This window comes from Struthio camelus, chromosome Z, assembly GCF_040807025.1.
Source record: "Struthio camelus isolate bStrCam1 chromosome Z, bStrCam1.hap1, whole genome shotgun sequence".
In the NCBI taxonomy this organism is placed as follows: Eukaryota; Metazoa; Chordata; class Aves; order Struthioniformes; family Struthionidae; genus Struthio; species Struthio camelus.
Genome location: NC_090982.1, coordinates 28,602,829 through 28,630,124, shown reverse-complemented (window position 1 = coordinate 28,630,124; position 27,296 = coordinate 28,602,829). Strand labels below are relative to the sequence as shown.

At 37.8% G+C, this 27,296-nt stretch overlaps 1 protein-coding gene across 5 annotated transcripts in view; it reads left to right on the top strand.

Moving 5' to 3' along the window:
• LOC104152058 (protein prune homolog 2) overlaps positions 1–27,296 on the top strand; it is a 143,636-nt gene that overhangs the window by 9,939 nt on the left and 106,401 nt on the right. For all 5 annotated transcript variants that reach the window (XM_068927079.1, XM_068927077.1, XM_068927078.1 and 2 more), the window contains exons 2-4: positions 21,724–21,828; positions 22,924–23,126; positions 24,710–24,873. In XM_068927079.1, the coding sequence (XP_068783180.1) occupies positions 21,724–21,828; positions 22,924–23,126; positions 24,710–24,873 (472 nt within the window). The remainder of the gene's footprint in view (positions 1–21,723; positions 21,829–22,923; positions 23,127–24,709; positions 24,874–27,296) is intronic.

The following is a 27,296-nucleotide window of genomic DNA, read 5'->3' as shown; positions in this document are numbered from 1 at the left end:
TATTCCTGCTGTCAAATGCCTTGTAAGTTTTCCATTAGGTTGGGAATTCAAGTTCTGCTTTGTGTTACAGGGGTGAAAGTATGGAGTAGCTTTGCCAATTCTGTTAGCATTAGTTTATGTCTGTAGTGGAATAACAAGAGACTATTTCCGTCTGCTGAAACGGAACATTGTATATTAAAGCGCTCCATTGTAATGTTCTCGTGTATACCAGGCAGCCGTAGGCGAATGAACTGACACTTCTTGCTTCCCTTTCCTCTCAACTTTACAGCTGCTTATGAGCAGGAGGAAGGAGAGCTTTCTTTTTCCTTTTCTTTTTTTCTTCTTTTTTCCTCTTTCTCTTATATTTTTTTCTTTCTTCTCTCTCTTTTCTTTCCTATCAGTGGGATATTGAATAGTTAGAGCCGTGTTATTGTGACTTTTAGGTACGTGGGGACGTATCAAACTATGAGAAACTAGTATAGTGTCGCAGTATAAACTTCAGCGCTTTCAGGATCCTATGTTACAGTTACCTTGTGGTTGTCCACAGCTGCCTGTAATGTTGCAGTTTGTCATTTCCTCCTGTACTAACAAATGAGCTACAGGTTGGCTGCTGAACATCTTAGGATGCTTAAGATCAATTGTCCTTTTTGGCATAAGATGAATTGTTTATGAACTGCCATTTTCTCTCCCACCTTACAACATGCTATCCGTTGCTAGACAGTCAGACAGTTCATCCTGTCTGCCTGTGAGATTATTTGTCTTTCCTCCCACCATGCTGGAAGTTAAGCAAGATGCAGGATGACATTCTAAATCTTTCTAGCCTCGTTTATTTACATGTATCCCTCATTATTAATTGAATGTTTAAACACTTACTTTTTAAGTTAGTTAAATGTATGTTTTAGCTGTGTGCACATATCTATTCTTCGGAGTTTAGACTGGTGCTGTTTGATGATATTGTGCAAAATGCAGCCTAGTTGGTTGCCGTATTAAATAGTGATTAAAATCTAGCTCCATCTCTGCCAAACAGAGAACAATTACTGATGTTGAGATAACATCAGTCTGTAAGAGCAGAATCTACTCTTTGTTCCCATAGATCAGAATCACAGAATGGTTGAGGTTGGAAGGGACCTCTGGAGATCATCTAGTCCAACCGCCCTGCTCAAGCAGGGTCACCTAGAGCATATTGCCCAGGATCACATCCAGACGGCTTTTGAATATCTCCAGGGAAGGAGACTCCACAACCTCTCTGGGCAACCTGTTGCAATGCTCTGTCACCCTCACAGTGAAGAAGTTTTTTTCTCAGGTTCAGATGGAACTTCCTGTGGTTCAGTTTCTGCCCGTTGCCTCTTGTCCTGTTGCTGGGCACCACGGAGAAGAGGCTGGCCTCATCCTCTTGACACTCCCCCTTCAGATACTTGTACACGTTGATGAGATCCCCTCTCAGTCTTCTCTTCTCCAGGCTGCACAGGCCCAGCTCTTGCAGTCTTTCTTCATAGGTTATACAGAAGTGGTTATACAAATGACAGCAGCTCGTGGGTAATCTAGAAACAAGGAATTCTGCTTAAGAAATACTAGGCTTTGTGACAGAAGCTGGGAAAAACCCTGCAGGCCAATTTCATCCCGTTGTACTGAGTTGTAGCAGTACCCCTGTGCAGCAGCAGATGTTAAGGTTGGAATAGTAATTTGACATGTTCTGTGTATTTTGTGTCAAAGCTTCAAAGGTGATATAATAGATCACGTTCAAGGCAAGGTGAAAACATCCCTTGCAGATCTATGAAAATGTCTGTTACTGACTTACTGCACTGTGACAACATTGGACTCTCTTTAAAGTACAGATTAATGACATAATGGGTTAGAAAAAAAATGGGAAAAAAGTGAGTACATCATTCCTTTGGGTAGAGACTATATAAGTTGGCAAAAGAAAAGAAAAAAACTGTAAAGAAGATGTAAAGACTGGACTGAGGTGTCCAACCTTACATCCAAGCCATGCTAAATTTCACTTAGCCTGTTTTATTAAAATATCACTTTCATCTAGCTCACCTGCTTGCTCTTCCTTATGCGTGCACACACACACAAGCACACACGCGTGTGCATGCGCACCCCCCCCGGCCCCCCCATTTTCTCTAGAAGTGGAATAATGGATTAGAGAACCCTGGGGCGCTGTTCCATGTCTTAAATGCATAAACCTGACCAAAGTGCAAAGCTATGTATTTGTTATAAAAAGGAGAAAGTCCTGAACTGAACTGACAGGGAGAATGGGTGTGCGTGTGTGCACATGCAAGTGCATCTTTACTTTTGTGTGTGTTGTGGTACAGCTCCCAATGAGTATGATTTGTGTCTTGCTTGGGTGATGTGAGGGTATGTAACACCCTGTATTTCCGACTTGTGTCTAGGGAGGCCCTTTCTAGAAAATGTTGAGACGTACAAGAAAATGTCTGTGGTGACAGGAGAGAAGACTGATGAATAAGGCTAGTCTACACGGCATCCTTCATAAGTACTAAAAGTACAGTCCTCTTAGCTAAGCTTGTACCCCCTAAAGAGAGGAGAAGCTAGACCTTATTTATGCCCCTGTTGCATGCTATGGCTTTGCCTTTCTGAGCAAAACTATGCAAGAATTGGAGTACTCTTTTGCTTTAATTGAAGGAAATACATGAAGCTTGTATTGCTTGCTTTGGAGCTAAAGGGAGTGTTGAAACATACATGATGGTCAAATTTGTGCAAGCTTTTCTCCAAAATCTGAAATAGGTCTGTTCTTCCATACAGTCATAATTTGACATGCTCTTATGTATATTTTCAAGGCTAGAGATTAATAAGTATGTCATTAACAGGTATATTGAGAGCGTCACAGGTTCTTCAGAATACATTTAAAGTCAACAGACTGTCATTTTTAACAGGAAACAGAGGCTGAGCTCCGTCCCCTGGAGAGCTCTGCAGAATCCACAGCTGCAGTTAATAGAATAGGTGACTGGATGTCACCAACATAGTACACAGCTATAGTTGAAAGATAATTTATCTTCAAGTTAAAAAGATTTAGCCTTGACAATAAGCCATTCATCTGTGACAGCCTAGAGTAGCTAAGGATTGGTGTGCTTTCTGATTTTTGTGCCCTTTTTTTTTTTTTTTTTGAGGAGAGACACATAGTTCTATTTGTTTTGAGGATTCTTAACACATTTCTGAATGTTTAGAAAATAAGTAACTCATTTTTGTAGTAATTTGATGCAAGCTAGGTTGATAGGTGAAAGAGAGGAGCATAGAATAAACTATTGTGTATACTGAGTGTTAGAAACCACTGTTCCAGTAAGGAAATTAGCCCAAAATGTATAAGAATAGGTAACAAGCCGGGCAAGGGAATTTTTGTGCATTTTCTTCGTCTTTACGGACTAGTTGGGTACTTACAAGGCTCATTCAATCCTTCTGTGTTAACACTGGATCCTTTGTTGAACAAGATTGCATTCTGACACGTTTAAGTTAGGAATGGTTTGTTGGAAATCAATGGAACTTTATTGTTTGAAACGGTTGGTGAACGAGACGGGGTCAAGGCCAATGTAAGAAAATGACAAAAAAAAAAAAAAAAAGGAAGAGGGGAAAAAAGTGGAATGTAGAATGCTAATATGAAAGATATTGCTGAAATTGTTTATTGAATGCACACGTGCTCTATTTACCTTTGGTTCCTGGTCCTATCAAAAATCTAAATAATGGAAAAGATTTTCTTGAAAAATTTTTTTTCCCTATGCTTGCATAGTTTGTCTGCAATTGCTAGTTAGTATTGTTAGAGAGAGATGAAATTCAGGAGCTGAGGTGTATATAATTGCAAATATTTCTGAGGGCATTTAATTAACTCAAATCAACACACCTGAAGTTTAAAATAGCTCAAACCCGCTGAGCTTTAATAACTAGGTCTTTTTACTAAGTGAGTCCTTATAAATGCACGTATACGACAGTTGTATTGGGAGGCCAGAGAGAAGTATAGATCAAGGGAACCAAATGTCGATTGAAAATGGTGGGGTATTTCCTATCCCAGAGGTGTGGGTTTTTCTCCCTCTTTCTTCTTTGTTGCAGATAACTTCTGCTGTCGAGTTGTCTATACAAAGAGATGTTTCTCTCTTGGTTGTGAAGAAGGCTGTGCTGGGCCGCAGCAGTGTTACTGCTGCTGTACCGGGGTGTTTTGTCATCCAGCACCTAATACTGAAGCTATCTAGTCTCTGTTTCTTAACACACTTGGTCTGTTCTAAGGGCATCCTTTGTAGCATCTCTGGAGAAAAGATATAAACAAGTCTGATTTTTAGCTCTTGATCATCAGTTCTTTAATTACGGAGATTAGTAAGTACCAAATCCTTCAGTTAGGCTTGCTTTCAATGTGGAGAAAAAGGATGGACACAGGACACCCGTGTGATGTGCTCTTTGTAGCTAATTTTACTCAGTAAAGAAAATGCACTCAGTAGAGTGAAGGCTGAGAAATGTCTTTTCTATTCCTGTCCCCAGGCCTGCATAGCTCCTGTATCGGGAAGCCAGTAGAAGGCTGGGAATGGAGCTGGATGTAATGTGCTCCGGTTCCACCACGCTGATAATACGGAGAACCAGAGCAAACATACCAGTGGACTGACCATACATCTTGCAAGCTTTGGGGTGGGGGTGGAAAAATGGATCCCTTTTCTGTTTGTACACACCTTCTGTATGGCGTGTTAGTTCCTAAGTGGATATCCCAAGTATTTACAGCCTTTTAAACTCATAGAGAAATAATTAACTTATTTTTCTGGAGTATTAAATAGTGTCTGGGGGATATGTAGATACTGTGTCCCACTGAACATAGCCAGCGTATATACCTGAGTACATGCAATCCCCCCCCCGGCTACTTGTAAAGAGCTCAACGTTTGTACTTGTGGGCACATCTGCTTCTGTAATTTAATAGTCTTGCCTTTTGACAGTAAATTAAAACTGTGCTCCATAGAAGTCTCCATAACCCCATCCCATCATAAGCATCTTAAGTTAATTTCTTTTCTTCGTAGTAATGTGTAAATACTCAGAAAAATGAAATGTGAGGTTATCTAGGACATGCAGGAGTTCAGTGTTAAGCCTGTATTTTCAGTAATCTGGAGAGGGGAGGTTGCCTAAATAATCATTCATACAGTAGAACTAGAAGAAAGGGCAAAATGTCTTTAGCAGCAATAATAAGAAATGGAGTAAGTAGGTTGTTTGCTGTATTATTTCCACTAGTACAGTTCAGTGCTCGGTGTCATGCCAAAAAATATTTTGGAGGAAATAGGAGAAGCATAGTAATACTGTTCCTGAAAGTTGCTTTGCTTCATACTCTTTCTGCAACTTTTCTTTAATTTGGGGTTCAGTATGAGCTTTAATTGGTATTAACATCAAATCTGTGATATATGGAGAATCTGTTTGCACTTTTATTAATAAAAAAGGAACTTACATATCAGGGAACAATAATACTGCTGGAAAATTATTATGATACTGCTATATCTGCTTTGGATAGAATTTTTTAAATGTGTGTTACATTTTTCTTTTTCTTCTTTTTTTTCTTTTCTTCTCAGAGTGATTATGCTGAGTCTTTGCTAGTTTAATTCTTGCGTACTGTCATGTTGTTGGTATCGTATAGCTATGATTGATGAAGGATTGATCTAGGCTATCATGCCTAGATAGGCATGATCTACGACTTTGGTGTCCTGCTATTTGGAAAGTGTTCAGACCTTCAGATCTGATTGCCATTTTTCTGACAAGTTATATACTAATTAAGAGATTTTTGTCATTTAGATATTCTCTAATACATCATTTGAATATTATTTTTTATGCTGAAGCATTCCTGAAACCAATATACTGTTTGTGAGGAGCAGAGTAAGACGGAGATTTCAGTTAACTGTGGCACAAAGTTTGCCCTTGCCCCTGTACATTTTGAAATGATACTCGAAGCTGGATTTTTCTTTTACTGTTAAGCACAACTATCGTTTTGTATCCTTGACGTTAGTTGATTTCACAGACTAAATGTCAGCAAGAGTAGAAATTATGGTTTCTCTTGCTAATGTTAGCTGAGGCGTATTTCACAGGCCCAGTGCTCCTCAATATGCTCTTCGTAACAAAACATGAATTTTATGGCATTCCCTAAGTTGATGGAAATCATTACAATGTATTTGTAAGGCTGGTTGTAAAACTATGTTAGTATGGTGTTCTTCATGTTACTTCAGCAAGAGAGTCTTCTCTGATAGTTGTGATAGTCTGTTGTTATCAACAGGCCTCAGTCTCATGAAATCTGCTTTTGCTATATTGCTGTGCCTGTAAGAGATGACCTAAATCAGAAAGCCTCTACAGTCTGTCCCTTAAATTTAACTGCTTACTGATCTGTTTGAGAAATCACATAGTGGAATATTTCAGCTCTCATTTAAGTAACTTCTAAGCACTTTAAGTATATATTTTTTAAGATCTGATGTGCTTTTTTTGTCCAAGGTTTGCCAATATTTATTGCTATTTATACATATGAACTTCATCTAGTGCTTGAGATGAAGTGCTGAAATATGGCTGACTATAAACACATTGCCATTAGATCTTATCAGCTTCTCTTTGACTGATACTGAGCAAAAATATTGTTCCTATTTAGCTGGTAAAAGAAAAGAAAGAATCACGCCCTGTTTATTTTTAATAGACTTTCGTAATTCCGTTAATGTGGAACAGATATCCTTTCAACAGCAGTAGAAGCCCAGCACATGCCCCCCCATATAAGGGAAAGAAAGCTACACATAATATTTCTCCTTGTTCTTTTAGTTCAAAATACTCATATTCTGTAAAATGCTATGTAATGGTCCTCTAATCTGCTAAGATTTATGCAATTAACTCTACAGAAATAATGAACTAAAGAAATATCAGATTGCGATCAGAGTGACCTTATGCTGCGCTGTCATGAAATCATTGGCAGTTTTTCATCTAAATTGTATGACCATTGTGCCTGTTCTGACAAATGTTTACCTGGCTGTATGTCAACGACTGCAGGGGTGATGAATCCCTTCTTCTAACACCTTGAACAGCTTGCAATACAGAGGAATTTTAGTTCATGGGTTGGAGCATTATCATAGACAGGAATTGTCTTCCTGGAGTGTACCAGCAGTCCATCTATTGGAGAATGTTGTGTTGCTAGTGAACTGAGGTGTATAGTTTAATTTCAAGCAAGTTGCAGGTGCCCGACCAGTGTTTTCGCACTCTACAGGGAGAAGAGTGTGTGTCTAGCTGTGATCAGTCCTGTGCGTCAGACACTTTGCTTTACGCAGATCCCGTTTGTGTACCTAGCTTTTTGTTTGTTTCGTTTTAATTTAAGGACTTCTCTGAGCAAGAATCACCTATGAGGAATGTTGTCCTCTGTGACTGTTTTTTTTTTTTATCTTTGGAATCACTTTCAGCAAGTTCAGAGCTCCATGATTTGGTGGAGGTAAGACATTAGGGAAGGATGAGAGGAAGCAGACCGTTCTTCGACAGCTTACATATCTCTCCTTGCCTTTGGCTCCTTTTTTCTTATCTACAGGAGATGCAGAAATCAAGGTATGCTGCTTTTCCTGGCAGTATGCTCTTTATTGAGAATGAAGAGCTTGAGAGGTCAGGAAAATCAAGCAAATCCCTGTGTAGTGGTGAACACGGTTCTTAATACCATTTATCAGTGACTTCCACAAGTTAAAAATATAGCATAGTGTTTTAAAAATGAAACTAGAAGATATGCTTGACCTATACAGAAATTGACAATTAAAAGTTAAAGAGCACTGTAGTTTGTTCTGTTTATTGTTATCATATTTTTTTAATAAAATATTTGTTGTAAAGTGTTTTGAGTTAGCTAGGACAGCAGCGATGTTACCAGGGATGATGGTTGCCCATCTTGGTGTTAACTGAGAAGATTATTTTTATATTCAGCCAAACTATCATTGAAGAGGGAGATGTCTTGCTTAATTGGTTGTTAATGTCTCTCAAAATATGAATTTGTCCATTTGCTGTCCTTTCCTCCTTCTTAATAAAATTCTGTAGTAATACATTGTGAAAACAGTAATCGCAATTGATGAAATTGAGCTAAACCTTAAGAAAAAGAGATCCCTGGTTGAATGGTGTGTTCTTGTATTTTATTAATGCTTACTGAACTTTTTAGACAGAAGTGAAAGGTATAGCATATCTTTAAAGAAATATTGTTGTGTAAGCTTTGTAATATAGGTAGTGGGTCATCTTACCTTGTAATTACACTTTAAATGGTTTAATTTGTTGTTTCCAATACTTTAAAGCAATAGTAAATTATGTTATCTGTGATCTTTAATATCTTTAATACTGTATGCTGTCTTAAATTATTTCTGTTCATCTCTATGTGACATAACTTTGATGAGACAAAATTGAGCTACTATGCCAGATGAAGTCTGGCTGTAAAAGTAATAGGTTGTTTACCAATATGGAAGCTCTCACCGCTGCCCAGGGTGTGTGTCGTGTGTATGTTGTGGGTGTTGTTATTGTGGCTGGGTTTTTTTTTTTTTTGGCATTCGGTGACCTAGTCTGGCCATAGGTCTATGTGAGAAAGATGTACTTACTATACTGCAGTTATATTATGGAATTATATTATAGAGTCATATTGTAATATGTAATTATAGTATATTAATATTAATAGAATTATATTGATAGTATGGAATTAACATCTTCTGTTCCTTTGGTTCAATACTCGTTGTCCTAGCCATGTTAAAATATAGCTCAGAGATGCGTATATTCTATGTCAAGACAAAATAATGTGAAATGAAGCTACAGTTCAACAGGGCAGTAATAATAATCATAATGAATATTATTTGCATTATCATCATCCGTATGTCAGTTCAAGGTGTCAAAGGCAAGTGTGATAAGATAGGATCCTTACCCAAAATACCTAACATCTAGATTCTTGCTTACTTGGCATCCTGTGCAATGGGCATCCTGGACACCATGGCATATGTGGGACTTTGGAACCACCGTGACGCTGAACTCTGTGCTGTAAGAAAGAATGGGAAATGCAGGTTCGAGTATGTTCTCTCCTGTGGATCTGTATTGACTTGCCTCAGGCTAAGGAGGTAATCACGATTCCATCTCCTGATAACTCTTTGCTTTTTCCGGAGTATATTTTGGCAAAGTTATTGCCATTTCATCTAGTTCTTTAACAGTTCTTCTGCCTCTGCTCTTGTCCACTGCAGTGGACAAACAGGAGGATTGGATTCACAGTGTCCCCTGAAGCCCTAAATGTCTGTCTACCAAAAGGTAGTGCTGAGTGTCTGCTTAAACTTATTTCTTCTCTGAAACACCTTCTATCCTTAGCAGCAATTTAAATATTTTTCCCTGGAACCTAAATATTCCATTTCAGTTTCCTGTCCTTTTCTCATGGGGTGCTAGAAGAGGAAAATTTTCAGTAAATTAGTACTAGTGTTGCATTTCTCCAGACACGAAAATTTGTAGTTGTTTTTTGCTTTTACCGGAGTGTATTTTACCTTTTCTGTCTCATTAAAGGGAAAACTAACATCTGCACAGCAAAAATGAATGTTTTAGATTGCTACAGTATATTGCCTTTCAGCACACTTTAATTAAAGTGGCGTTTGTTTGTCCTACGATATTACCATTCCCTAATCGATGTACTGAGCAAGCACCATGGTGACAAGATAAGTTGCTTTGTTTTGTTCCATATGTCTGTGTTCCAAGTTTTCCATAGTTTTAATTGGTTCCCTGCAGAATAACATTTACAAGCATATGGTATGGAAAATGCTGACTGCATTTGTTATCATATATTTTAGTACATTGGTGGCACTAGATCACTAAGCCTTTAAATGTGATTATGAGGTTATTTAATGCAGTCAATAGTGTGCTTAAAACACAGCAAAAATCTGCAGCGAGCCAAATGGTATCAAAGAAGTATGTTTGAATCCCTTCTTAATGCTTCAAGGATAGTTGGGGAAGTCTGATTCAGAAAAGGTTTTATGCAATGTTTATGCTGAAACATATTTTGTCGACTAAGAGCAATTTGAAGAGGTCTGTGGAGGCTGTTTGCCATCATGGAAAGAGGAATGTGCGTAAGAACATGGAATAGGTGTAGGAATGTGGAATGCAGAAAAGGCAAAAGGTAGGATGTCAGCACAGGTATTAGCTGATGAAATGCAGCTCAGGACCAGCCAGCCCTTAACTCTCCTGTGTCTGACTTTGGATACATCAGCACTACATTTTCACACTAATCCTGCTCTGGAAGAAGCAAAGCCCAAAAGGGAACACATTTGACTGATAAGACCACAGTTAAATTAAGTGTATGTGAAGGTCTGAGATCAGCAGTATTGACATGGGTTTTAGGTTAGGCCTTTTTGATTTGCGCTGGAGGGGAGAGTGTGTGCCATGGTGGAGGAGAGTTGATTTGGTTTTCTTGCTGAGACAAACTCACTGAGTTGGTTTTGGACTGCTCCAGGAAGTGCTCAGTGGGTGGGTTACTGTATTAAAGACCTGTTCAGATTTCATGAGCAACGTGGAAACTCGGACATAGCCCATTCAAGCAGAGAAAGAAGATCAACCCATACGTGGTGTATGAATGACGTGCCTTGCATGTGGCTTCAAAAGGTGCTATATTCTTTCTGTCCAAGCCTCAACCCAGCCTAACTTATTTTTATCTAGCACTCTAAAATAAATTACTTTCAAATTTTTACTCTTTTTATGTCATCAGTGTGAAGAGGAGCGTTGGACACATTGGGCGTTTTGAAGAGTATTTGACACACACGAGTACTGGAGTGCAAGTTCTAGGTTTATTAGAGACTAGACGTTGGCTGGAAAGCATATACATGTCAAATGTAATACATGGATGTGATTATGCATTTTATGTTGCTCTTATGCAATACATGTAGGCTCTGATACTAGTACTATAGTGAGGGCAGTTCAGGGATCTATACAGTATACGCGTAACCAGTCCCTGTACGTACAGAAAGTCAGTGACTTCTCGTAATTGAGCATATGTTTCTTTTTTCATAACATCCCAAGTCAAAAAAATAGATTATTTTGTAAAACTAATCAACAGTTTCACTTTGAATTTTCATTTGCTAGTGCACTATCCTTTGAGCAATAAGTGCAGTGTTGGAAGACAATTTTTAATGTGCACTTAGCTTTTGCAGTGAATGAGCTAAACATGTGTCTCTAAGACAGACACTTGGACTCAGTCTTATTGTAGTAGAATTCCCTCATGGTAAAAGAAACTGACAGTGGTAAGAAAGGACTTTGGGGAAAATTCTTCTGGAGAGTGGTGTGTGCAGCAGGCATAAAGGGCAATAGAGGAGTACTGTTAATTGATTTCATATTTTCAGCATGGTAAAAGAAATAGCAAGTACAATAATAAAGATGTAAGAAAATACTGCTTCTCCTCAAAGGCAGTGGGGGGAGGGGGGGAAAGAAAGACATTTTTAGAATTATGGTGTGTTTAAAAATATATTTGGAAAAAAAGGGTAAAATTGAACGTGACTTTGGCCTCTTGATCATCTCTTCCAGCCATGATTTTTCTCTGTCAGCTAAAGATGTGTAATATATTTCAGTACAAGCCAGTGGTGGGAATGGAAGTAAGTCTGAAAGTCAGGATGGGATCTATAATTTTGTTGTTAGCATGGACTGGTTTTACATCTTGAATCATTTAAAATATAGCTCATGATGAAAAGAAGTGTACACAGAAGGTTTGAAACAAAAGGAGAATGTAACCATGCATCATAATATTTGTGTTTGAGTGCATATAGGAGCATGTAAAAATAAGTCATAAGTACTTTATATACTATCTATTGACAAAAATTCGGAAGAAGCACTGAGATTGCAAAAAGACACAATTGAAAAATCTGGAAAGGACAGAGTACAAACTGCTTATACATTATTCATATAAACACAGATAATCCATTCTCGTTATATGATCACATACTGTCTTTTCACAGGACTCTCGCCTCACTTGAGAGTGTGGTCTCCTGTGTCATTTGGTGCATATCATCCAAGGTCTGCACTGACTAAGAAACATTAAGCTGAGCACCGCAGGCTACTGGACAGTGCAATGTTCAAGTGTCTCCTAACTCTAGATAAGTTTATTCTCAGCTGAAAATTACTCTCTCCGTTGTAGAGAAAAGTCTAGGTTCTTAAACTCTCTGAGATTAGATATTAAGTCTGTGGCAGATGCAAGTAAACCAGCTGCATTATTTGAGTCAAAGTCCTTTGCTTTCACCAAAGAAAATCACCTTTTTTTGTTTCCCCCTCCATCTAACTTTTGCCTTGCTTTGTACAATTCATTCAGCTTCCACAGTGCACAGTGTAGGGCATTATTGATACCAGTCACCTCCTGATACAGCACAGAATTGATTAAATTAATATGACAGGGGCATTCTGCTCCTCAGGTGAATGGGCTACCTGTTTTTACCTCATTTGTTTTTAATATCTTAGGGTACACCTTGATCCTGTAAGAGGCCAAACAATTCCTAAAGGGGCTGAGTGCTATCAAGCCCTGTAAACTGACGTGCATCCCGGTCTTATCTTTGCATGCATGTTAAGTGGCAAGTGAGGAATGAGAGGGAAGACGAAGATATGCTGTGACTGGCTTTAGAGGCTAAAGATAAACCTGGATTAGGAATAAAACTTTTTCTTTTGTGGAGCTGAATTGTTATATGCTATATGCTCTTATCTGATTGTTAGGTGGGAGCACTAATCATGTGTACAACACATTAACTTGTTTGCTCTTCAAATTAACGTAGCAAAAAAAGTAAGGTGCGCTTTGATGTGGTTGTTTTTTTTTTTTTTTCCTTCTTCAGTAAGGTCTTTGATAGTCCTATTGACAGGCTGTTGAGGTACTGCTGATTCAGGATTAAATAATCATTCGGTTGGGAACTTTTTTCTTGTTCAGTCATACTAGAGTGTATCCTGTTTTGTCTTGGCAGGAAAGGCAGTGTAATATCTTTACTCAGCCTGAGGCTATTTAAATAGGTTCCTACCCCGCTTATTAATCTTGTACCATAAAAACATGGTGGGGTGGGGGTGGCCAAAACAGTGTATGTAATACCTGTCTAACTTAATGAGGGGTTTATCTTGATGTTAGGGCAAGACTGGGATCAAAGCCTCTGGTGCCAAAGTTATGCTTCCAGAACGTGTGGACGCATAGTGTGTTGACATGTATGTACCCTATCTACTGGAGAAACGAGCCACTGTGAAAGCCAGATGCTGTAAGGTGCATCATATGGCACTGGCACCCCATGGTCCAGCGCAAGTGAGGTCCCAAAGGTAGCACTAAAAGCAAGTTTTTTGAGAAACAAGAGATTATGAGCATTTAAAGCTTAGAAAACATGAGGGAAAATCAATGATAAACCAGTAGAAGGAGTAAATCTAATTTTAAGTTGAGCCAACAAGATTTTGATATTTTAAATTCTATGGCACGTCTTTTGATTTTTAAATAGCACCTATGCTTTATTTGATTACTGCAACTATTTTTTTTTTCAAATGAAAGTGACATGTAGAAGTGTTAATTCATTGTTAATTTTTGTTATTCACGATGTGGATAACTGGTATGATAAATAAGTTAGAAGTTATTTCAAGAACAGGGAGAGTAGCCCTGCCTGTAGACATATTCTGTAAAATGAATTCAAAATAGAAAGACAGCAGATGTTTGCAGTTGGTAGGAATTGCTTCTTGGTCTTCTGGAGATGGACAGACTTCTTACTGTACAAGTCAGAGCCTATTGGTAATACAGCAGTGTTGAACTGAATTCTCAGCGGCAGTAGCCAATTCTTGATTAGAAATGACTGGAAAAGAAAGCTTCTGACTTCTGGAAATTCCAGGAATGGTTTCAGAACAGGCTCTGCTTGCCTGTCTGCCAAGTCAGATAGCTAGGCTGCCTCATCTCTATTAAAAATTGTGAAGAATTAGCATGGCTCCTATGGAACAGTCTTGATTTTTGGGGAATGGTACTTTTTAATGGAACTCTCTTTAGAAAGCTTTTGACTCCTAAATACAGTTCTTCCAGTATAAACTTCCAAAGACTAGTGTTTGTTCACCAAGGCTGTAGAAGTCTGTTCAACATCTGTGCATAGTGCAGTTACCACCAGAGAGGAGAAGACCAGGTGAAATATAGTGTGTGTACATACATATATGAACACACACGTGTGTATGCATGTGTGTGCATGCATATATATATATGCACCTACCTAGGTGTGTATGTATATATATACACATGTATGTATGTATATATAGATGTAAGCTCCAGGTGGGTTCTATATTCATGATATACAAGGTGTGAAGGCATTATGCTAGTCTTTGTTGTAGATTAGTCTTAGTCCTTTGTCACCTTTTAATGATCTTACTTAACAGTAAAGATCTTGGGTATGCTTTATGCCTCTCCACTTATTTCTGAGGATGTCGGTGAATTTTTACCACCCTTCCACTTCCATTCATCTTTTTTGTAAGGTCGTATCTCCCACACAAAAGCATGCAGTGTGGATTTAGAAAACTGACCTGTTATTTTGTATGATATTCTGTTTGTTGTAAAACCTATTTGTTAAGTCCTTAAGTAAAGTAACGTTGTGCAATAGAAATCCAACAGGTAATGGTTAAAGTATGAGAGACTTAAAATTTTCTCTATTAAATTATGTTCCTTAAGAAGAAATCAACTATGCAACCCTGTATATCACAACTATGAAGAGTAGACCACTATGCATGTTTTATACTACAGATGACAAATGGGATGTTGCAGGAGCAGAGAAATAGAAGAGTTTCTCTACTGGCCCCAAATAGTAAGAGAAAGCAAAGACCTCTCACGTTTACAGACCATCTCTTTTTCCAGGCCAGGATAAAGCTTTCCTGTGAAAAGACTTAATGAAATATTAAACTAACTTGAACTTTGCATAAAACATTAAATTAACTTTGCCTTGGCTTGAAGCCCTTTGTTTGACAATGGAGAAGGATAATCAACTTAAAAGCTTTCAGGCAGATGGAGGTATAATAATGCCTGATGTTCTGAGGAAAATGCAGGATGTACTCTGAAATGACTACTCAAGAAATTGCACTTCTGGGTTAGAGGTATAATTCCAAAGCTACTGAAGAGGTACAAAAATCCTCTCTTTTGTGAGTAAGTGACATAAAATCTCAGTCAGAATATTTATTACTGTCTTGTCCTTGTTCCAAGTATCTAGGCATTTTCCCATGCATATCCAGGAAAGCGAAGTATGTCTCTGCCATGCTCCCTTCTTGGTGCTCCATCCACAAGATTGGACTTTCGTATTAATATGCCTCAGTTGAGCCATATACCTGCTTCCTTCAAAGAAATACTGTCCTTGACAAATATTGTCCCCATACCATGCAGCAAAATGCAGTGATTTCATTACATTTCGGTTACAGGATATGCAGCAAGACTTGAGGCAAAAAGAAAATAAATGCTTCAGAAAGCAAGGCTATACGTGGCTGCGTGCATGTTCATATGTGTGTCTGTGTGTGTGCGCATGTGAAGTGAAGGGAGAACAAACTTTAACAAAACTGCCTTGAAACAGTGAGCTTTGTATAGGGCTTCCTGTTTATACTGGAAAAAGTCTTCAGCTTTTCTTGTTTTGTAATATCATTTCAGTTTCTGTGTTAACAGAATAAAAAAGGAAAATGCAATGCTTTCTGTGACTGCGATATTGTAATTTGATAAATGACTGTAGGAATATATTGTAGTCAAAGTTTTTGCAAACCTGATTTGCCAGTATATGCGGTACGTTTGAATGAGTCAGCTGTTCGATGCATGTAAGAACCAGGAAAAGGTATTTTCTACTGCAGTTGCATAAAGATACAGTGGCCGTACTAATGCTTTTATGTGGTTAGAGACAACAAAGCTAGGTAGATGTGAGTGTTACTTCATAATAAAGTATTAGAGGAGATCTCTTACTAGATTGCAGGAGTAGCTTAATATTTATAAATACTGTTTTTGAGCATGATAAGTGAATGTTGATCCGTGCAGGTCTGATCTGAATGGAGTTGTCCTGGCTGATGCCATCTGAGAATGACACATCATTTCTTTAATTATCCCATACATCCAGGGTCATTTTGCATTTTATCTTTAATCAAGCTGAACAAAAGCCTATTAACACTAAGCAAGATCGGTAGTCTCTGATGTAATTTAATTTGTGAATTCCAGTTTCATTATCTGACTCTTACATTTTTGAATTTTCAGAGTTATTGAGGGCTCTGATTCATGATTCCTCTCAGGTTTAGCTGTGTTAGATGCAGGAGTTATCACTTTTTACGGTCCTATTACAGCTAAATCTCACAGAGTTTATGATCTGAAGCCTCTACTGCCTGAGCTTTTCTCCTGGGGTCTTTTCGTGGAAGAATCGATCCCATCGGAGGAAGAAGAGGAAGCCTCTCATGCATGGGCCTGTTTTTCTCCTAGCTGGCTGATTAGCAGTAGGCTAGTTATGTCTGAGATGGCAGAAGAGAAAGCGGTCTTACAACAGTGAGGTAAAGAATCAGCTGGCATGGCCCTGGGAGGGCACGCTTCAGCGTTACTTTTATGGAGAGTATAGAGGTGGTACAGTAATGTTTGGGAGGCTGTTACTGGTAAGAATCAGTAAGATAATAAAAAGCCATCCAGGGAGCTGCACCTGAGAAGAGGAAACGCTTGTGAAATCAGCCTTGTACCTGTAGGAGGAGAAAGAAAAGAGTATAAAGTTATGCTTAGTGAAGAGAACAGCAGAGGTCAGGGAAGGCAAAAAGAGAAGATATTGCCATTCTCCCAAATAGTGGGTGAGGACTGGCTGGGGAAGGTCTACCTTGTGCTTTGATCTAGAAAAGGAAGCCAAGAAATCAATCACAGAGCCAGACATTAGCATTTGCTAGTGTCATGTTGGTTTCTGAACCGGGAACAGCCATGGAAGCAGAGGAGGTGGTATCACCTCTTCTGCAGCTGGGAGAACTAACTTGACGGAGGAGACTTTCCATTTAAGTCTTTCAAAGCTGAAATTGTCATCTGAGTGAGACAATGCCATTTCTTGTGTATGCTCTTTGGAAACCATTATTTCATGTGAGAGTTGAGAGGAATGCCGTGGCTTTCTTCCCAATATACAAAAAAAGGCTGCATCTCTTGGGGAACAATTGTTTTGTGCAGCGCACTGTTTATAGTATTATGGTCGGTTTAAGCCCTGGAAGAAGAAAAAACAAAGGTTGTTTTCAGTGTCCCATTGATCTTAAAAAAAAAAAAAAAAAAAAAAAGTCATTTAAATTATTACAAAAATATTTTCATTTTGATTTATTCAATTATTTCCCTTAATATAGCTGCAGCTCTGTCAGTACCCTCTTTTATGCTAGCTCTTAATGCCTTTAAAAATTGTAGTAAGCCACACTGTGGTTATAGACTGCAAGACCTGGTTATTCCTGTAGTAGTATATCATGATTGTTTTATCCATGGATGGTAGTGTCTTTTTGCCAGTAATGTTTAGGTGAGGCAGTGATGTCATGCTGAAAGTACTGACTTTTAGAGCTTCTGTCCAAAATTCTGCAAAGTAGATCAGAGGTTTAAAAAAAAAAATGTTTTCATGGTTATATATGCAGAATTAGTAGAGAATAACAATTTGTGCTAAGGTGAATGTTGATGTGGTGCTTTATTTTATATCACTTGCAGGTTTTTAGCTGATCGTGTTTTTTCACAGACCTGACACTGTCCATCCCGCACAGGATAGGAGAATATTTAACCTGGTCTAACTAGTATATCCCTTTGATCCTCACTAGGCTTTTGATAGATAAAATATCTGTGTCATTGGCGCAAGAAGGTTTCCTGTGTTGAAATGGGAAGGGAAAGCTGCTGCATGGTTGTCTGGGTAATCTGTTAGAATATAAGGTCATTGACTACAATTCTGGCCTCAGATAAATACCTGGGTCTAGTACTAAAGATGCTTGACTAGTAAATGTGGTCCACGTGACTAGGTTATGCAAGTGTGATCTTTGCATATTGCCGAAATAAATTTAAGTGGTTTTCACTGGGGAATGGGAAGGAAAATAATTTAGTGTTTATGTACCGACCCAGGACAGGGATAGCATGAACCTTTTTATGTGATTCACTGTAGATTTCCTTGGGCCGGTACTCAGGGTGTAGCTCTGATCTGTAGGCTGGAGTTCCACGTGTGGGCTTAGGGGAGCTGCTTAACTTGGTGTTTCTGTCTTGCTGTGAACTTCACCCCTACCTGCAGAAAAACACTAGGATGGGACGTCTAACTGTAGCTGGCACTACCTTGGCAAGCTTAATCTATGGCATGTCAAATCTACGCTGTTCCCCAGAAATGTATTCGTCTCAGGACAACAGGATTACATCTGTGGATAAGAGTAATTGTTCTGAAAATGGAGGATTTCATTTAGGAACGTAATCACAAGCACAACTTTTGACTAAATTGTGCTCTGTAAAAATAATGAAGAGTGATATTTTTAATTGTTTTGATTATGTTAGACTCATTTATGAGTGCAGGAAGAATTAGCTGGTCAAGCTTATCCTATAACTTTAGTAACGCTAATTTATTGTATTATTAATAATTAGCTTGGTAGTACATAATTTTGGTAGTGGAAGATACCTCTGTTCAAAAATGGTCTTTTCACACTATTTTTAATGAACAAAACTCTTCAGATTGGAGAAGCAAGCTGTAGACTGTCACGTCCCTCTCTCAACTTACGTTGTCAGAATGTGAAGAACAGACTTTCTTTGTTGCTTTGCTAGGATGGCCTGTTTTAATCTCAAAACCTGTGAAATACAAATTTGAGTCTTCTTTAATAAGAACATGTCATCAAACGTGATAAGAATACAAGTTTATTGAAAACAGCTTGTTGCAGAGCACAAGGCGATTAGAGAAGTACTGAGTGAGACCTGTCTTACCTACCCTCCAGGAGAAAAAAAAAAAAAAAACGAAAAAACCCCAAACTCCCTCACCCGCTCATAATTGCAACAGCAGCAGCGTGAGACCAGAAAGTTAGTTTCTGAAAATGAAATTTTATTTTGTGGAAGGCAGAGGGATATAAATGATAAACGATGTGTCTATCAAGCTATCTATATGCATGTATGTATATTTGTATATATTTATGTGTATGTATGTATACGCACACACACAAATTTGGAATAATTTAAGACATGGAGAAAGGATACTTGCTCTGTTTACTTATAAGAAAACTTTTAGATTGACTTTTTTACGTTTATGGAATAACACGCATTTTATTAGAAAAAACTCACTACAAAAAACACTTTGGTAAAATTTGCAACTGGATGATTAGGGAGTAAAGTGGTGAAGCAGTGTGCAAATGAATAGGTTCTCACCCAGGGAAAGGCAGTATCATTAACATATCTATTAGCAAAAGATGAAACAAAAACTGTATCCTCTCTAGAGTGACTTGTGAAAGGCAGTTTGCTACAGAAAGCACCCAGCGCCTTCAGAAATTTGTTTCTGGTTCCCTTTCCTTTGGAAAAGAGTTAGTAAGAGCTATAGTATGTAGCCTCTACTGCATGTGAAAGAGTCCTGGGCAGAAATGTTCTGGAAGAAGCTAGTAGTTATTCAGAAGTTTAATGTGGTTAACAGCCTGACCAAGAAATACACCCCCTCACTGTTGATTTGCCTACTGCTAAGTTAAAGACTCAGCTATAAGCTCCAGCAGGGAGTAGTTATTACTGAGCTCTTAAGAACGGAAATGGCCTCTTCTACAGGTTGTCTGTCCTGTTGCTCTTGTGTTGGCTGAACTGTTGGTGTGCTGGAGTTAAATCAGTGAGCCATCTGATGCCTCACTGATTTATTTGGATTATGGGGAAGAGTCAGGGCCTTCAGAGCCTTTTTTGCTGCACTATGGTCTGTTTGTATTCTGTTCTTCTCGTTTCTTCAGAAGAGTCAGGTGTAGGGCTTCTAAACAGATCTTTAAATTTAATGTAACTATTCTGTGTCTATCACAGAAGAGGCCATAGAGATGGGGAGAAATGATGGCACAGACAAGAAACACGAATTCTTCTTTTCTCTCTAAACAGTTGCGAAGACAAGGGGTCTTTCCAAGGGGTATTTCCATTTTTTGGTAGCTCTGGGCAATCTCCCACGTATTTTTCTACTGTTTTAGAGCTGCAGTGTTATCTCTGGAGCAAAGCTGTTGCTAATGTGAGTTTTAAAAACAAGCGTGCAAATTTTAGTGCTCTAGAGCACCACAGTAAATTTTGAAGACAACACCAACAATTTCTTAATTTTTCAGAAGAAAACAGAATGGAGCCTGATGAATGGGGCTGACATTTGTCCCTGAAGCTCAGATTGCTGTTGTGGGTCCTTAGTAGTGCTATATAGGGCAGTGGTTTTCGGGGTACGAGCAAGGAAGCTAAATCATTTTATAGGTACAGATTATATAGATATAGCATAGCATCAGGGTAGCTTGAAATTTTAGATGTTGTTTGCTGTTGGCGTTGGATTCCTAGATTTAACAGTCAATTTGCACTGCATTCATTTTCCTGCTTTTTCTAGGTTATGTCAGCTGCTCTTTACTTGGGAAGAAGCTAAAGAAAAAGGCTTCAATACACAGAAAAATATTAAGAAAAGCATGAGCTCATTCATTCTTTCGGGTGGCAGACAAATAAGAAATGTACGCTGCACAAGAACAATTTGATAAAGGGAATATCTTATAAACAGGGAAAGAATTTCCTGGTTGTGAAGGCTTACAGTTTAAATGAACATAATTTGCACCAGACACTGTACTGTTCAGAAAGCTGTCTGCTTTATATAGTTTCTTTCCCAATATGTAGGGAATGGAGAATATTTGTTCTGGTTTTATTACCCAAAGGTATTTTCATAACTGTGTCCCATATAATGAAAAGAGAACTGAGTACCTTCCTTATAGACAGATTAGGCACAGAAAGAAGAAAGGTTTATTTAAAAAAAAAAAAAAAAAAAGGCACAGCTGTAATTATTGAGGATAATATGGCTAATTATATCCTTTTATATAAGGATTAGGATTTTATTTGATAAAGTGCAGCATACTAATTCAAAATGTCAAAAGGCTGAAGTGCTTTTTGTTAATAACAACAAAAAAAATGTTTAATTGCATATGGTTGGTTCTGAGACATGTTCCTTAGTGTCAATCAGATGTACTTCTCTAATTAGAAAGCATAACTCATTAAAAGAAAATAAACTGGAATGTTTTCATGCGGTTAGCTTGGCATTAATGATGTACATAAGACAGACAGGAAGGCTCTTCGTTTTATTAAATGCTGAATGTACTCAGTTCCCTTTGACAATGAGGAGATTGCAAAGCCCTCAGTACCTCACAGGGTGTGTTCAGCTTCTGAAGAGTCAGGAGAAAAGCCTATTTGTCTAGTTACTGATTTTAACCAAGCGATGAAAAAAGGGAAAATTAAATTTAGAAGTTGGTATGAATGGTTTGCTGTGTGTATTTCCACTGTTTTTCTTATTAGATTTGGGAGATGTTTTCAATAACTTTTTCCACCTATGCAGAAAGTTGCTTATCTGTTATCTGCTACTTAAGGACTAACTAAGGGCACAATTCCCTTTGGGTTCTAAACATGAGTCCCCTTATGAAACCCAAATTTCTTTGGCTTTCTTTGGAGCTATGAAGCTGAGGAAACATGTCTGATTCCACAGTGACTGCATTCTTTGGGTGAACTGTGGAAAACACTACAACTAAGGACCGTATCTAGATACTTAACTTGTGTTTTTGAAGTGTCTTTTTTTTGGGGATCCTTTTTGTCATTGTCACCCATTGTAATTGTCTTCTGATGTGTTACAGAACAGGAGCAAATGCCTGGAGAAAGTCCATGTCGTTCTTGGGAATAAATCCTGTGATTTGGATTCTCTCATTTCTGCTCTGGCCTATGCCTACTTTCTAGACAAGGTAATGGAAAAAATGGACAGAAGGATCATAACTGATTTGTTACAAGCATCTTATTGTTAAGCTAATGGAAACATCCTGTAAAAACATTAGAGCTGGGACAATGGTTTTATTATAATCAAAAGTGAGATTTTAAAATAGAAACAATCAAGATTTCTTTCCATACGAAAATTAATGAGTGGGTGTAGAGGGGGTGGCTTATTCAATAGGAGGAAAAATCAGCCCTATGCACTTACCAGCACATGCTACATATATCAATTACATTTGCTTCAAGCAATGCATAGATTTCCTGCAAGTCTTCTTGGCACCGAAATGGATTACACCCCAAGGCCTGCAATACAGATCACAGATCTTTAGGTAATTTTTTTTTTTTTGACTGTTGGTGGCAGGATGGATCACTATTAACTGCTTGCTATTTATTAGTATGTAAAGTTGCACTCACAAGTCTCAACCAAGATAGGTCCTGTTACGCTAAACATCGAACGTGGACATTGTGAAATACAGCCTGGCTATCTTAACAGTCACAGTCAAAGAATGTAAAGGTCTTCTCCTCGTTTTATAAAAAGCTTAGTGAGATCAAGAAGATGGCTTCCTGGCCCTGCTGAAGTTGGTGGTATTGGATGACTTCAATCAGGAGGTTATTTACACAAGTAAAGCGCCTTGTCTGAATGTGTATGTTGGTAGATGTGCATGCTTATCCACCGTCAGAAGTGCAGTCAATTTTGAAAGGTAGAGTTTGATGACATGTGTCGGGGTTTTAGACATTGGAGTCCAGTGAACCCAAACATCACTGATTTGTGTTTACAGAATTTAAAGATAACATAATTTTTTCCTGAAAAGCAGAAGTGAGTTTTCCAGAACTGTACGTATACCTTCTCTGTCCTAGTTGCCCAGCATCTCTGCTGGATATACATAGAGACAGAAGAACAAGAAAAGAAGCAAAAGATGGTTGTTTCTGCCTTGTTTTTGAAGATTGAAGTAAAAGGAGCAAATATTGAATGGAAAATTGTTTCTAATTGGTCAGACTGTTAAAACGTCTTCCTAATGAAAACCAGGCCTTATTTTATGCACTCTGACCGATATGCACCTACATTACAGGTCAGTCCTCCTGATGTTCTTTGCTTGCCAGTGTTGAACATACGAAGAAGAGATTTCAGCTACTTCACAGAGACAAGGTTTATACTGGAGGAGCTGAATATCCCAGAATCATTCCATATCTTCCGAGATGAAATCAATTTGCACCAGTTGAATGCAGAAGGAAAACTGTCTTTAACACTGGTAAACAGCAACACGCTAACAAGGTATTGCATTGTATGTACAATGAGTTAGCTTATTTGGGCTTGAGTTATTTAAAAAATTATATTTTAAAATTTTCTGAGTAAGAATTCAGTGATACTTACACTGTCCTTATTGGCATTGTAGAATCATGGGGGGGGGGGGAAAGGAAGTTAAAATATATTTTCTCTCCCATTACACCCAATGTATGCACCAAACTAAATGTTGTCATCGTTCCATCACTTTTGATGGTCCCTTTTTTAACTACCTTGTGACCAGTAAATAAGAGAGCAGATTTTTTTTTCTGCTTCTTAGCTTTGACTAAAGGGAAAAGACTATCATGTTGATCTGGACGTGGCCAAAATACTTGCATATTTGCTCTTACGATCTATCTAAGGGTAGTTTAATTGAGACATACTGTACAGAAAACACTGTCTTTTAAAAAAAAAAAAAAAACAACAAACACTTAAGTACTAAAAATAGAATGCTTTATAAATACCTCTAGCAACATGTAAGAGTCTGCTTTCACTTCACCAAGACTTTCTGTTTGGTTGCTAGCCAGTTTGGTTATTGCCGTCCTTACAGACTGCAGCAGTTTTATCAAAACGTTCTCAATGCCAAAGGCTCACAGTTGCTCTGTGAAAGATCATATTCCATCTTCTTGTCCTTAGGAGCGAATATTTATAAGCCTATAGTGAATCTTCTAGAGAGAGCTTCTTTACAAGGGTCTGCCTGTCTTGCCTGGAGTGGATAATGTTGTTTACTTCCAGCGCTCTTTAGGACTTCCTTTATGATAAATATGATAATATTCCTTCATTATGATAAATAACAGTATGTCTGTGCTATAGCATAGCTGAGGTGCTATGAGAAGACTCCATCCCCACCCCCCAAGTGCTCTCCTACCCTGAGTTGTCTATAGACTCAAAGAAAAAATAAGTAAAATCTAAAATGAGAAATATGTATAAGTCTCATAGCTATTGATTCTTTAACAGCTGCAATAGACTCAGTACATCATTCACGTTTGCAAAGTAAAAATTATTCATAAGATTTGCTTTATATTTATTGTTGTTTCTATGTTTCTTCCTTTTAAAGAATTATGATTTGCATTTTATATTACTCAGTGTAATTTAGCTTTGTATTATAAGCAGAATATGAAACTGACCAAACGTAAAATAAAGATGTTTTGTAGGTAGCAAAAATATTCAATGGTAAAAATACCCAGTCTCCCCTATATAAAGAGTGATATTTTCAGTACGTGCATAAATAATCTTTTCTAGTTATTAATTTTTTTAAAGATTTTAGTAGACGAAATGTAAACATTTAAGTCTTAATACTTAGTGACAGAGCACGCAATGGAAACACTGTGTATTCTTCATTCTAAAATTACAGTTTTAGAACTTGGCTGTGAAGGAGTTAATGACCTTTTTTTTGGCCTCATAGTAGAATTTAAATAAAAATAACATTAGTATTACAGTGGCATTTTTTTTTCAAAGTGTTTAAACTATTAACATCTGATAGTACCCAAATAATTAAAAAGGGTGTACTGGGATATGTAAAGATCAAACAGTTGGAAAGGAAATTATATATGATTTTTAAATTTACTTGATAGCGAGGATAAAAGTTTGGAATCAGCTGTTGTCAAAGTCATCAATCCAGATGAGCAGTGTGACGGCAGCCTGGAGTTACAAGCGTCTTCTTCCTCTCTAGTAGTAAAAGAAATTCTTCAAGAGGCACCAGAGTTAATCACTCAGCAACTGGCTTATCTCCTCAGAGGTGAGAGATTACTCTTTATATTAAATACTGAAAGGTTTAATGGAGTGTTTCTGAATCTGCTCATGCAGAAAGTGTGTGATCCATTCTTTGGTTAACAATCCCTTTAAAGACCACAGGAAGCTTCATAAAAGAAGCAGGGAGTAAAGAGTTTGTTAAAGAGTAACATTATATTGAATATTAAAAATGTGCATTTAAAAATAGGCATGAGAGGTCTTTGCTGTATCACTAGACAAGAATATTAAGTGGAGCTGTCGACATACCAGCTGGGTAGCTGGGATAGCTGTGCAGTTCTAACTACGATTCCAGGGGCTGTGCGGTACTGGCAGTTCGGCTCTGCCTGCCTGTGGACACCAATATGGATGGGAATGTAATGCTTACATATTAAAGCTTCTCCAGATCGTGATAAATTGCATAGCATCATGTTTTAGTGGTGTGGTGTGAAACTTTTGCTATTTAAAGATGTTTTAATCACATCCTCGTTACACACTTCTTTTCTTTTGTGTTATCTGCCCAGTATAGTATAAATCAGTGGGACTCCAACAATCAGAATTATGTTCATTTCTCTCTATATAGTTTATCATATGTTTTGGTTTCCTTATTTTCTCTGCTGCAGCAGAACTCTTTAATGAACATAAAATTGGAGTTGTGAAGAACTGGTTGCTGCTTTTAACCTATTAATTGAGTTTTACTGTTGTTTACTGACTTGTAAAGGCAATAGGTTTAAATTGACGTAACTGTTAAATTTCCTTTTGAGAAAGTAACGTAGACATGTTTAATAAGGATTATGAAGTCTTGGCTACACGTAGGTTTCAGAAGCTAGTGGATTCCTGGCTTGACTTCGCCTTCACTGTGATAGCTAAACTGTGCATACGTTTTGAGAAAGTACAAAAGGCAATGTTTTCAAAGCCTTTTCTACGTTTCTATGGAAGAATTGTTAACAGGAACACAGGATTTAGCTTGCTGTTTTAAAACCTTTCCGTGTTAATAAGCTCTAGTAAACCTGCCATGAAATAGTTTTGTAAGATCCGGATTTCTGTTGAGTAGCTCTCTAGGAATCTAGGTAAATAACCAAGCATGATAACTGATTTTTTTCATGGCAGAACCTAGGAAGGCAGTTGGGATTCTCTTAGGATGCCTCTTTGATGGTGGAAAATGTCATGAGGCAATGGTTTGAATAATAAACAAAAACATATATGATATAAGGGCTCTACGTGGTAGTTAGCGTCAGCATGTTTTGGCCCTCTAGTTTGTATCCAAGTTAAAATATAGTACTTTTATTAGCGAAATATTGAAAGTGTTTGCAAAAGAGGTTACACTGACAGTTTTAAAGGCTATAGTATCTAATATTTTTAAAAGATTGATAAGTTCATATGAACTATTGTATTTGATAGCAAGTGTTTGTAGAAATTAGTGGATTTGCGGTTACCTGCCTTCCCGCTCTTGCATGGTATGAGAAGCGGCCAGCAAAGCTTAACTAATGATAGCTGCACTTATGATTTGTTTTTTTTCTGCTTCTCCCAGTAATGCAGTAACCTTAATAGAAGGTTAAATAACATAGCAAGTTCTGTTGAGGATCTTGCCAAAAAAAAAAAAAAAAAGTCTTCTGCACATAAGAACCTGCCATTGCAAATTCAGAGAAGTCAGTGAATCTCATTACTGCTTTTGATAGTTTAAAAAAAATACATATTTTTGCTATAAATGTATGTGAATGGCAGATCAAATGTACGCAATCTGAAAGTAGCAGATCAAATACAACCTACCCAAGTCCAGCTTTTGTATTTTTTGTATATATTATGGCCTTTTGTGAAATCCCTGTCCATGAATTACTGGTTTTGAAATCTGTCTTGACAACAAGCATAGGACATAAAGGGAAGTTTTTCTTATCATCTCATGCTCTGGAAGAGGTGTGGCTACTTCGTTCTCACTACCAGCGGGTGCATGCGTAGAGGCTAGATATAGCTCACTTTAGCAGGATTGCCCAGCGCTCTGGGACGTTTCGTGGGTGTAGAGCCAATGGAAAGGTTCCTACTGTGTTCTTCCCACCTTGTTATGCTACTGTATTGCCTATATTGTTTGCATGCATCGGTCTAGGGAAGTTCAAGAGCAGAGGACTGATGTGTGTGTCAAGGTACTAAGAATTTGGATTTCATTTTCATAAAACAGCTGAAGGATCTTAGGCCCCGAGTCTGAATCTCTGAGTGGGGAAAGCTTGCCTTTCATTTTAATCTGGTCTTCCAGTGAGTATTTTGCTGAAAGACTTGTGAGATAATAAAATATCTCATGTCTTAATAATTATAATGTAGTGGCTGTGATGGTTTTGTTTGTTTCCTCTTTTTCAGATTTCTTTTTCCTTGCAGTCCGTTAACAATTTTATTAATTGTAGTAGTAGGCATAGATGTTTATAAATGTCATAACCTGCCGTG